Genomic DNA, 14,149 nt, shown 5'->3' with positions numbered 1-14,149 from the left:
GTAAATAAAATGTGTTGAGTGCATCGTTAAATAAACCATTTCCTTCCATCTCTGTAGTACTCTGTCGTAGACACAAAGTCTGCATCAATTTTAACTGAATGATGTAAGGACAACATTTCTGTTTATTGTCATTAAAAAAATTCCAATGAGGCTCGCAGAGAAACAAACAAGGCTTATTAATGATCTGTAAACAGACTCCTTTATGTTTGAAAGCGATGAATCTTGAAAAGTCGGCAACATTGAACATTATTTTTAACAAGTTATTTTTGTTTGCAATTTATTTATTCAGTTCCCTTACATTTATAAAACAGTACGTAACAAATGAAGAATAGCAATAAAATATTGTGTTGTTACTCAATGTATTTAATAAATACTAACAGAGTCCACTGCAAAATGTGGTCATGTGATCTTTGGACAAAATGGAGGTGAAAACCTGAAACATTGTGATTTTTTTTTTTAAAAGATGGTGACTTAGAACTTCACCATGGATGAAAAGTTAGGCGAAGTTTAGTATGAAAGGGCGATTATTTCGCCCACGTCGCCCCCTTGCGTGATCCCTGATTATATGTATTTTTTTCATAGACAGGACATTACATACCACTCCCTTTTATATACCAGCTGAAACATGGTTGTGAGGGGAAACCCACCCGAGTACTTTAGCGATCAAACCTTTGACCCATCATATCTCAGGAAAGCACTTTATCATGAGCTAGATGCTGCATTCCCCACTCATCTAAGCAATGGTTGGAATAAGAAAGTACAAAAGTTCATGAAGTCATATTAATAACAGGGTCACATCTCAGCCAGCACTCTTATAAGCACCGACCTACATTCCAATTTTTATTTGGCAACAAATAGTGCAGTGGCTTAAGTCCAAATTTGGGTGATACATGTATTATGACACGTTGGCCCTAAGCAACAAATTTGGTACAGTTGTACCTTACTAGGACCATACAATTGTTTTGAGAGGGGGCTACCCGATTTTAGAGGTCAGGTCAAGGTCAAAAGTCACATTTAGACAATGTCAGTAAAAGCATGTTTAAACCACTAAACTGGGCAGGTCAAGGTCATTCCAAGGTCAAAGTAAAACTATATCACATTGGCTGCCAAAACATATAAATTGCTACTTTTCACTTAAGCTAAAACATGATTGGACTTTAGTGGTAATACATTTCATTTATAATAAAGTCTTGCTAACTAGGACATAGAACCATCATTTGAATTCAAGATGGCCACCAAAATGGTCGCCCAAAGAAAAATGTTAGTCAGCCAGCAAGGCACTTAACCTTGCAGTTCGGTACCAACAATTGTTCTTTGTAGCTTTTGCATCTTCAGAAAGTGCGGGCTTCATTCCACAAAGAATAGCTATTTGTGGTAGTGATGTACAGTAAATGCTTCATTTTCTCACTACCCAGTCTGTGTAGCATGTGCATGCAGCAACACATTCTGTAGTTGTTCTGGTGACTTATGCATACCAGCATTAAACCCTCAAGTTAACACATTTAATTATTTATACACAACTATTGCTTTTGTGATCGTTAATATCGTAGCAGTAGTATAATAGCCTGAAAGGACACAGGTCAGCAAATGAAATGCAATCCATTCATTTTCTTTGCTGTTGCCCCATTGTTCATTGCAGTTCTCTGAAATTATGCACCCAATACACTCAACAAAATTGTCTTTTTTTAATAAAAAGTTAATATGTTACCATATTATTTTCAGTAGCGGTGTTTAGCTCTAAGAATCACTCTTATACAGTGTTATGAGGAGGATGAATGTGAAGAGGCTCAACATATCGTTAACAATTTATTGTTTACTTGGTTTTGCGTTTTCAAAATAAAGGACTTTTTGTTGTTATTTGTACTCAGATTTTGAGACAAATGGTGTTGGTTGACAAAATGGTGAAAACTAAACATGTCACTTGTGATTTGCACATTTATCACAGCAAGGTTGGTATTGTGAATTGCTTGGCCATGTCATGCAGCTGTACTTGTATATATTGTGGCTTTTTTTAAGTTGTTTATTTTTTTTAGTGCACCACAAAATGAAGCAATTGGTTTTAAAATGATGCTTAGGTGATGTAAAATGTATAATGTGGTCATTGTTTTGTTACGGTAGCCATTTGGTAGCTGTATTCGATTTAGTCAATGAAAAAACATTGTCAGTATTAGAAAGTGAATGCAAGTGGCCACTTTTTTTCTCTTGGTATTCATTTTCTTGGCGATCTAGGATTTAAGTAATGATGCAATGTCATGATTAGCTAAAAAAAATTCAAAATTGATTACCCGTCCTCCTAAAAGCGGGGCATAGACATCAATAGTTTGTCATATGTGGTAACATCTGTTATACTGCCAGTTTTGTTTTAACATCCATCTTGAATATTTCAAAATGTTATAGGGTGCCAAGTTTGTATTCTCCGGATCCTCAATTAGCACCTTTTAAAGATGCAAAAACTACAAAAAACAATTGAGGGTTTGGCAATCAAAGCACTAGTTTAATTATTCAAAATTTAGTGTGCTTTTCTGAATTTCTTGAATACCATGTTAGTTTGACCTTTGACCCTGACCTTACCTTGACCTTTAAATTTAGGGAGTCACCTCTTAAACATTCTGTACTTGTTTTAGGGTAAATATATGCCTAATGTAGTACTTTAAAACAGATATTTTTTATTGTCTAAATTTGACCTTTGCCACTGACCTCTAAAATCAGGTAGCCCCCTCTAAAAAAATGTGTACTATCCTAACTACAACTGTGCCAAATTTGGTGCTTTGGGCCAGCAAGTCACGATCATTGACCTTAGCCACTGCACTAAAAATTAAAAATGAATGTCAGATCAGTTAATGTACCCCCAATGCAAGCCTCAGCTTGATTTTGCCCTGTCAATGAACTAAGACAAAATTGATGTCGCCTTGTAAAAATAGTGTATTATACAGTTATTGATAATGGTGAAGAACTGAGCTCGAAGGAACACCTATTGATAGATAATAATTAAGAGCATACCCCCGAACCCCTAGAAACATTTCTTTGCACCCTCGATCTCAGTCTGCTCCTTCCCAAAAAAATTTTTGTAGGAGGATGGTACAGACCATAAGCAGACCTGTCAACCCTCCCGGATTCCGCGGGAGTCTCCCGGTATTTGATAAAATCTCCTTTCACCTGTGCGGGAGACAGTTTCTCCTGTTAAATGACATTTTTGTAAGCATAAAAAAAAAATCGATCCTCTTTTGTCAAAATAACATAAGGGAAGTAACTCTACCTTTTTTTTCTCATTCGGAAAATGTCGACTACTTTCGGTTTCTGAGAATGTAACAGGCCGAATTGTCCGGACTGTTTAACCTTTGCCGAAGTGAGAATTGTGGGATAGCCTATTTATATTGTTAAAAAAGCACATGGAGTTTATAAAATGACGTGTTATTATAATGTTTGTTGTCATCGTAATGGCTACGAAGCGTGTTGCCGCTAATTCAACAGGCTGTGTATTGACATTCAGTGTTGCATATATTAAAAAAAACCTAACTATCCAATTTAGTTCTAATAACACCTCTGAATTGTAAAATGTCTTCCCACTGGATTACATAATGTAACTATGACGAATCTGAACTGCCAGACTCCGAGTTGACAGTGATACACACGATGCATGTTAAAATCACATGTCACAGCAAGACAACGAAAAGACCAATTAGCTGTATAAACATACTTGTGTCAGTTAATTTTGTATGTTTGTGCAGTAAAATGTTGGTTATACGGGTACTCTTCAAGAAATTATTTTTGTACAATTAAAAAATGTTGTGTCTGACATTGACATAAAGTTACTCACGGAAATGGGTATAATTCCGGTATATTTCACGCGATGTCCATAATGAGGTTTTACTTATGATTAATGAAAATACAATGTTTATTGCATCATTATAATGATTTTAAATAAGTACCACGCCACCGTTCCTCATTATAGTAACAACTGAATATTAATTTATAAGATTTATATAAATTTGTCTTTGGTACTTAGGTACACTAACCACAAATAATGTAACGCAACCTGTAACTGTAAGGCTATAAGTGTAATACCGTAAATGTACTAATTAAATTTTTTATTTCTTGTTCATGTTCTTAACATTTTTAGATAAAATATAATTTTTTTAAATATGTATTAAATCATAATAATATTTAAACTTTAAAAAAAAAAAAAAGTTTTTATTTTTTTAATTTTTTTTTATATGCCAAGATCTAAGGTTAAGAAGTATATATGACATTATACAGTATTCATATAACTTATTGTAATAATGTTTTTTTTAAATCTTGCGATTTTGGGTTAAATTGTGTGAATTCAAAAAATCTCCTGCTTTTTGACAAAATCTCCTGCTTTTTCAACACACACCTCCTGCTTTCTCTTGACTAAAGGTTGACAGGTCTGACCATAAGTATGACAAAATATTGTTTATAATTGCAGTCACTGTGGTGCAAAAAGCCTGTTGGGGGATAGTTCATCAAGATAAATGTCTCCGGCACGATATAAATTTATTATTGTGATGTTTATTGCTATCGGAGGTCCAACAGATGTCAAAATGTTAAAAAAAGGACCATAGATGTTTACACTGGTGAACTAGTTGGGAGGAATAATTTGTTTCAAGTTTTGTAGGGTAGGCTAATTAAGGTAGACGACGGTCACTTTTTGCACCATTGTTTTTGCTTCGTACACAATAAATATAGCATATTTCACTTGAAATCCAAATTACGTAAATATAGTACAATTTTTTAATTGCAAGATTTCAGGTGCATTAGTAATGTTGAAACAAAACAATTTCAATAGCAATTTTATATTGGAATTTTTCCAGTGTTCTTGAAATGGAAACATCATGTACCCAGTTTATTGTTATTGTAAGGAGATGCAAAGTGATGTCATTGGAATACTGACATCATTCAAATTCAAAATTAGCTGTATTATTACAATGCTTCGCCACATTAAAATAAAAACTGGTCTATTAATCCTGACCCCTGTCGAAATTCAATAACAAGCATACAATGCTGTTTACAGGTTGGTATATTTATATTTTTGATAATTTTGAACAAAATATTAAGTTTAAGTTTAAAAAGATGAAAATAATGCTGGTTAACTTACATAATCTTTTGATGCCTGGAATGTCCAATGGGTTTTCAGAGATTAAAACACAAATTATTTGTTTTTGTTTTTTTCTAAAAGGGTAAACATTCTAAGAGGATACTTTAACAGAATTAGGACTAAATGGATGTCTGGTTTTTGTATTTTCGATCACCATAACCTGAATGACTAATCCTGACCATGGTGTAATAAAATATAATACTTGTGTTCCATAACGTACATTATTACAATGACAGTAACACTAAACATAGAATTATAATATTTAAATGTAAAATGTTATTAACATCAATGACAAACATAAACAATATTTTTAACACATAGAAAATGTCCAAATTAATGCAGATGCCATGGATATTCTGAATGTAAATTTCATCTAAATCATGCCAGATATGTATGTCATTATCTCAGGAATAAAAATGGATACCTTTTGAGTCCACGCATTTGCTAGCTCCTGTTGATATTGTTGTCTGCTCCTCAGGACATACCAAGCATTTATCTGACTTTTCCTTCACCCGATATTCTCCAATCTTACATTTTACACAGCTGCCATTATCGACAAGACCATTATATTCCTCTCCAGATGGACAATCCACTGAAAAACATACCATAAAGCCATCAATTCATGTGCCATAAATTCATATTAATGTTTTGTGTAAAAGCTGCCAGCCATGAAACTAAAGTACTTACAGACACATCTCTGAATGGACTTGGCTCCTGTGATCAGTGTTACTTTGCTACCTGGACACGGTTTACATGACGACTGAGACGGTTCATCCTGGTAGGTATTGCGTTCACATTCACTACATCCTGTTCCACCAGATTTTCTATAGAATCCAGCTTGGCAGTCGTCTATCAAAACAGACATAAACAACTTCTGAATCCACTGGTATTAAAATAAACATACCAAAATAGTTTGTTTGACAAATCCTCATTTTTGGCTGAAACTTGCAGTTCGGTACCCATAATTGTTCTTTGCAGTTTTAACATCTTTGGAAGGTGCTGAAGGAAGATTTGAAGGGTGCAAACTTGGTACCCTTAAGCACTTTGAAATATTTAAGATGGCTATCAAAATAAACAACTGGCATTATCTTGTTAATTCTATCACCTATGACAAAACAGTTAATGTCTATTATGGTGTTTTAGGGGTCAAGGAATTCATTTTGAACAAGTGCCAACTAATTAAGGCACCATTACACATCATTTACTGGCATGTACCCTGTAACCCCGTGAAACTGCTGCTATGATATAAAAGCAATAATGATTCAATTCTGCATGGATAATTTAAATTTATTAAATTTGAGAACTTAAATGTTGATGGGGATAAGTCACCAGAGAAGCTACAGAATTTGTTTTCGCATCCAGTTGTTGCATGCAGATGTGACAGTCATTGATTAGTATAAAATAGAAGCTTTACATTACTTCTATAGTTAACTACTCCATGTGGAGTGAAACCAGCACCTTCTGAAATTGTGCAAGTGATTCAATGTTAATATTAAACCAATGTCAATGACTGGGTAATGTGGCAGCCTGAGAACTCTTGACTGTAAGAGAGTTAGATGGACATTTTGGACAGTTATGACGCTCTCATTACAGTCAGAGACCAAGCTACGGTATGTAATTTTTTCGAAATCGCTGCCCACCAAAGAGTAGTCAAAGATTCCCACTCTAATACCACAACAATCCTATGTTGACGTCAAATAACTCTGCATTGATAATTTTCGAGTTCCTTGATTAAAAGAAATTCACATATTAATCACTAATGCACACACTACAGAAAGAAACCCGACAGTACCCACATCCAGCTAAGCTTCGGGAAACTCTGACACCAGTTTACTAAGGTCGCTGACCTATATCGTGACGTAGCGTCACATGATCATCCACTCAGTGATTCCGTCTTCCAGGGGCAGTCTCATACGAAAATACAACAAGACAAGACAAGATGAAGACAAGATGAAGACAAGACGAAGATAGATAGATAAGATAGATAGATTAGATAAGATAGAATAGAATATATAAGATAGCTAAACCGGCCTCGGTGGTGGCGTGGTTAAGCCATCGGACATAAGGCTGGTAGGTACAGGGTTCGCAGCCAAGTACCGGCTCCCACCTAGAGTGAGTTTTAATGACTCAATGGGTAGGTGTAAGACCACTACACCTAACCCACTGTCATGGATAGGCAGCCCACGATAGCTGAGGTGTGTGCCCAGGAGAGTGTGCTTGAACCTTAATTGGATATAAGCACGAAAATAAGTTTAAATGAAATGAATGAAATAAGATAGATAAGATAGAATAGAAAGACAGACAGACAGACAGACATATTTTATTTTTTGTTATTTTTGTTTTGGGTGGGGAGAGCTAGGAAAATTTACAAAAGCAAACACCCCAACTGCTGGTTTGGTTTTGTGTAAATAAATGTCATGGACTGTTGCAAATTTCTTAGTAAAACTTTTTGTTAAGAAATAATACCAGTTGCTAAGGACTGATGATGATGATGAAACACCTATTAACTTTATCATCAGTTTTCTTGATAAAAGTAAATCTTGATCTGTCGACATCATGTCTACCTTTTTCACCATAACATATAAATATTACTCAAACCAGGAGTTGGTAGGAACTGACATCACTTCCTGCCAAGCTAGAGTACCTGACGCAACACAAACCACCACAAAATGGCTGCTCCCACTTAGCAGGAATAATCATTTCTAAACTGTCAGTATGTGTTGGCAGTCTGGGTATGCATCTTTCCAACACATAAGGCTCATATAAGATGTCACTAAACAAATATTCCTACCTAAATAAAAAAATCTGTACATTCAGTTATCTACAATTTTAATTGCCTGACAATCTTCATCCTACATGTCCAACAAATCCCGCTTTTCAAACATGCAATGGTTACAATACACAGCCAACAGACCATATGGAAAAGGCTTTCCAAAGATGGTTATAAATACTCACCCAGACTGCAGAGGTCTTTAGATGTTGCTCCTGTTGATGCTGTTGTTTTTTTATCAGGACAATCATCACACTCTTGTCGCGTTCCGGTTTTGTCTTTGTATTTTCCCAATTCACATGGCTCACATGCTCTCTTTGTTGTGTCCAAATACTTACCAGCTGGACATATAGCTGGATGAGGAAATAGGAAAAGTGAGTTGATGGAAACAGCGATGAATGGATGGTAAGGACACTGTGGTTATATAAGGACACCCTAGCACAAAGACAAATCCCTTATTGGGTGTCAAAGGTAAACGAATGCATGACTTTCATTTATTCATATACCGTTATATGACACCCAATAGTCATACAACCCTTGAAACAAAATATAGGTCAAAATCTGTATTAAGTAACCACTCAAAGTGTATCGATCACACGGTGTTCTTTTAAGACAGGTTGTTGCTTGCTACTGGAAAACTTATACTATGATGTGAAGGTGCCTGTTTAAGATAATGGCTGCATAACACAGGTTTGATTGTAGTAATAGTAGGAAAACTCCTGCACACAAACAGTAATTAGTATACATTCAGTACATGCTAATACATTTAAAAGACAAATAACCCAAAAAGCTATTTTAAAGTTACATAGGAATTTTAAAATGTTCACAGTGCCATTATATGTTCTTTGCCTCTATTTAAAAAAACAAGTTAATCGAGATATATAATTTAGTATCAAGGACACTCCTCTCATAAACCAATTTTTATTTACACTGGCTAAAGCAATGAAAACAAGCATTCTAAAGCAATACATGTCTTCTACTAGGCCTGACTAATTTTCGTATCTCCTAAGTTCAAGGGCTATAACTCTGTAAAAAAAAATGGGTAAAACTTGTTCTGTATCAATACATGATAAAGCTATAAACAAAATTTCATCTCAATATTTTCAGGCAAAAAAACAAGAAGTTCAGAAAACTAATTTTTCATATCTTCTAAATTCAAGGGCCATAACTTTGTAAAAGAAAAAGGTGGAAAACTGCCATGAAAGTGAAAATGAACTGATCTGTAACAGTGCATGATAAAGCTATAGACAAAATTGCATCTCAATATCTTCTGGCATTATGAAGAAAGAATCCGAAAAAATAATTTCTGTATCTCTAAGTTCAAGGACCATAACTCGATATGTCAAAAATGGGTAAATTGCCATTAAAGTCAAACTTGATCTGCAACAGTACATGATAAAGCTATACACAAAATTATAATATCTAGAGGCACTGTGAAAAAAGTCTGGAAAATTATATGTGAGACAGATGGACAGACAGACATATTAAACTGAAAGCCTTACGAATGCACGATTCACTAGAAGGTGATCCTGTTTGTAAAGTAGTAACAATAGCAGCATCACCACACAAGATACAGCTTGTCTTTCCATTGTCGGGTTGGTACTTCCCTATCTCACATTTAATGCAGCCATTACGATTTGTAGATGGTCGATAACTTCCTTTATCACACACTCCTAAAGTTTGAAAAATAAAGAATTAGTCTCAATATAATATTAAAATTTGTTTTGTTTAAGGCCAAACAAAAAAAATGGTTTGTTTCCGGTCACCCGACCGACCCTAAATTTTGCCACCGACCCTGAACTTTTTTTTTCTGCTGGGGTTGGGGGAAGCACACAGAAGTTGTGGTCGCGGATCGATAAAGCAGACGACAGAAGTACTCAAGTAGGATAACTCTTACACGTCAGTGTGTGTGTTAAATGGAGGTTGAGGGGTGTGTGTACGTGGGGGGGGGGGGGGGGGGGGGGCAGCAGCGATGGTTTTTATACACACCATTGAAATTGGAATCATTAACCAGTGTTCTACGTTGCGACCAAAATGGTCGCCAATGCGACCAAATGTTGGCGTGGCGACCGATTGAATTTATTATCGTCGCCATCTGGCGACTGACTCCAAAAACGTCTAAGTATTAAATTATTTTCCATGTGCGTTCAGTCCTAGCAGCGAAAACAAATGAAATTTGTTGACATCATTGTGCAGTCGGAATATTTTACTATTTACGAAGTTGTCTGACTGATCACTGTGAATTCCGTATTAATTGTCGGTACAATTCGGAACTCATCGTTGATTTTAGTAATTTGGCGAAAACAATCCAGATACTTACAACACATTCATAAATGATACAAAATGAGTAGTGTCGTACTAGTACAGCTGTGACGAGTAACATTTTAAGCTTGGCTAAAAATGTTTGTTTGTCCACTAGCCAAAGAAGAGTAAGTTATAAAACCGAGTGTAGAACACTGTTAATAACACGTGCTCTTATTAGGTACCACGGTAATTGGTGACACACGAGATCGCATGACAGTACGGTAACGTGTGTGGCGATTAAACGGCTTTTATTACAAACTGCTAAATACTGTAGGCCTATAGAGGAAAATATATCGTATTATCGTAACTCCAGTCATCTCATACAATGTAGGTTTATTTTCCAAAAACAACAACGTGCGATCTCAACAAAACAATAAAGGATTTCTCGATACCACATGCACAGACTAGGCTACAAGTCATCGTGTTTTTTCCACATGCAAAGGTGAAGGTCATTTGAAGAAGACTTTGTACAATTCTCGTTGTTGGCTACTGCTTAGGCCTAGTTACTAGTACCCAGAATTTGTTAATATACACGGGTGTAGCCTGTAGGAAGATATCAAAAAGTGGGGTGGGTGGGTACACACACGTATAAAATTAATATATAAACCATCGATGCCGCTTCCTACGCCATTGATGTAGATGGGCCTATCAACTGCTGAGCATGGGTAATAATTAAATAAACGGAATATTCAAGAATATAACCACTAACATTAAACAGTTCACATTTATTTCAGTGTTTCAGTTAATTGGGAATAAATTAATTTGAGTGATTTTAGCATGGGTCCATTCAATAGGCTAATAAACATTAAAACTATAAGTCCGTCCCACAGGGAACGCTTTAGCCCGAGTACTCGGACTGTAAGAGAGCTAGACGGACATTTGAACATAAACACGCTCTCATTATTTATGTCCAAATGTCCGTCTAGCTCTCTTACAGTCAGAGTACTCGGGTTAGAAACGCCTTTTTTATTACTATGAAATTTACTACAAGTTATTCATTTCTAAGCCGACTGATTTGTAAATTCCACACAAAATTAGTATTGTTTTGTTATTTCCAATACAAGTTGGATAAATCTGTGAACTTTTGTGCAAACATCTATTGACCAGCTTGGACAAATTTGTGCAGTCATCCTATGACAAAACTGGACAAAGCTGTGAAGTTTCTGTGCAGTCATCTACTGACTTTTATTGGTGAAAGGAATAGTTTGAACTTTTTTTGTTTTTCTGTCTTTTGAAAATGGCATGTGAAACTTAAAACTGACATTGACAGTGAGATTGTTTTTATTTCTCTCTGGCTGCAACGAGTAAACTAAGATTTTTCAGACAGCTTGCCTTCATGTCTTTCATCTTGAGATTGAGTTTTTCTCTGGCAAACACATTTAAGGTAGGGTAACCTTTCTCTGAACTAAAAAAAAAAGAAAAAAAAAAAAAGAAAGAAATCCTACCTACCTACCCTACTTTTTTTGGCCATGTTACCTGAAACAAACTTCTTCTTTTTTTTGGCCTAATGACATCACTAGAGCACATTTGGTAATTTGACAATATAGTCTTAGAAAGAACTGAAACCCACCACATTTTTCCATTAGTAGCAAGGGATCTTTAATATGTCTTAGAAAAGATCGAAACCCACTACATTTTTCCATTAGTAGCAAGAGATCTTTTATATGCACCGTTCCACAGACAGGATAGCACATACCACAGCTTTTGATATACCAGTCATTGGTCAGAGTGAGAAATAGCCCAATGGGCCCGTCGCCGGGGATCGATCCTAGACTGACCGCGCATCAGGCGAGTGCTTTATCAATGGGCTACATCCCGCCCTTAGTCTCAATATCTGCATCTTAGAATTTAAATGAAAAGGCAATGAAATATTTTCTATTGAAAATACAGTCAAACCCGCTTATTTGCATACCCTCGGTGCTGCTCGATTTTGTGCAATTAACCGGGTTAGTCGATTAACCGATAGAGTACCGACTTTCACTTTGTAACAGCCATCCAACTACAAAGTGGCATGGGAGACAGTCTAGCATAATGCGGTACTTCATACCGGAACTATTACAGTTAACACATGTCACATGCAGTTGGATATATATAAATGTAAAAAAATATATCTATCGATATATATAATTAGCATGGCGTTTTTGTTTTAATCTGCCAGACCAGAAATCATTTTCTAAAAAACCAACAACGTCCGTCACTGGGCGTCGTTTTCTAAAAACACAAACTGGCGTCGTTTTCTAAAAACACAAACTTTGTGCATTAAAAAAAAACCCACTGACCATCCACTAGTGTAAACAAAGTGTATTAGCCATGTAGTTAATGAGATAAACTTGAAACAACAGAACCATCAAAAAGTTCACGTTTCATCGGTGCACGTGTTTACAAAATGACGTCAGTTTCCGGAATTACCGGGCTGTTGATTGACCGAATAGAATTACGTGAACTTGTATGCATTTGCTGGTATGGTGTTCTTTCCATCCCAAAAGATACGGCAAGCTTTGGTATTATTTGTGATCCCCAAATAATGACTTTGCTATTGTTAAGCAATTAAAGTTAAGCTCGGCTAGTGAGTCGTTATCAGTTCCAGCAGTCTGCATTGCATGCATGACCGGTCTAACACAATTGACTGACCTTCATGGTGAGGTCCGACTGATTGGTGTCTAACAATATAGCAGAAACTTAGGGACGATCCATAAATAACGGTCTTTGTTATGTTTGTTTTTTTGACGACCTCCCCCACCAGTCTTTTTTTTCCGCTACATTTTCCGGGAAGCAAGTGATAAATCGTTTCTTTTGCGTTTAACAGATATAGCGTACACTGCATCTAATGAATAAGTGAACAACAACCCTTTCTCGGTCACATTTATTAAAAACATAACCGCCTAGGACGATTGATCTGTAATCTTTTAATTATTAACAAGGCTTCTCAACATAACGTAATAATTGATACAGAACAATGATTGCCCTGAACACGTCAATCGAATAGGGCCTCAATAGTTGAGTGCGCATGCGTACAAGCGCACAGGCGGTACTTCTAAAAATAATAGTCGGAGAGTTACTTGTTATTGAGATGGCCTCTGATTAACAGCAATATATTGCAAACAAAACATTAGGTCTTAGGTTTATTCAACTTAATTATGTCATTCTTAAATCTTGTAGTCGGGTATTGTGATTCACCAGTAGTAACGTGCACACCATCTCATTTGCATGTCACACGTCGACTCTGTAAACAGCGATTACACTTGCAGTCGGCTTACCACACAGTGAGCTCAAACAAAACAGATTAATCGGTGATTTATTTGAGTTTTTTTGCCAAAGTTTGATAGACATTCTCAGTCATTTGTGACATTAATTTAGCACCAAAAAAAAAAAAATCGTTATTTATATGTGCAAATAACCGATATATAGCCTGTAGTCTGTGCAATTAACCGGATGTTTTGTAGTGTTATAAGGGCAAATGGTTCCGTGTTGGGTGAAAATAGTCGATTAACCGAATTATGCTATAAACCGATGTGCAAATAAGTGGAGTTGACTGTATAATAAACATGTATTTATGAAATATGAAAATAAAATGCTTAAATGACTTATTTAATCAATTACAGTAATGATTTTAAGTGTTTGTGAAATCTTATCCAGATTCAGGCATTTTCGTTTAATTCAGGCAAAAGACAAAAATGGGTTTTAGCAATCTAATTAAAATTAGCTCCACTGGTTAATTACTATTACCTGTGGATCCAACAGCACCGAGTTGGAGCTCATGTCCAGTTGACCTTTCATTCGACCAATCAAAACCTTACTTGCAAAATCATGCCAGTGATTTGAAACGAATTTGAAAACATTCGGGATTATGCCGAGGGTATACAAAATGATTTGGGTGAATTACGAAGTATGCTGGAAACTAATTTCAATATAAAATTTGATATAAAATTTGTTTAAAGACGAAAAAAAATCGTGATGAT

The 14,149-nt window shown here is 35.7% G+C and overlaps 1 protein-coding gene across 1 annotated transcript in view; it reads right to left on the bottom strand.

Moving 5' to 3' along the window:
• Nucleotides 1-14,149, bottom strand: part of LOC121379510 — a 133,559-nt gene that overhangs the window by 37,688 nt on the left and 81,722 nt on the right. Inside the window, exons 25-28 of the mRNA XM_041508154.1 lie at nucleotides 9,389-9,559; nucleotides 8,072-8,239; nucleotides 5,804-5,965; nucleotides 5,541-5,708 (exon numbers count right to left, since the gene is read on the bottom strand). Coding sequence (XP_041364088.1) covers nucleotides 5,541-5,708; nucleotides 5,804-5,965; nucleotides 8,072-8,239; nucleotides 9,389-9,559 — 669 coding nt within the window. The remainder of the gene's footprint in view (nucleotides 1-5,540; nucleotides 5,709-5,803; nucleotides 5,966-8,071; nucleotides 8,240-9,388; nucleotides 9,560-14,149) is intronic.

The sequence above is a fragment of the Gigantopelta aegis genome, chromosome 8 (assembly GCF_016097555.1).
Source record: "Gigantopelta aegis isolate Gae_Host chromosome 8, Gae_host_genome, whole genome shotgun sequence".
Taxonomy (NCBI): domain Eukaryota; kingdom Metazoa; phylum Mollusca; class Gastropoda; order Neomphalida; family Peltospiridae; genus Gigantopelta; species Gigantopelta aegis.
This window is presented reverse-complemented; position numbering and strand designations above follow the sequence as displayed.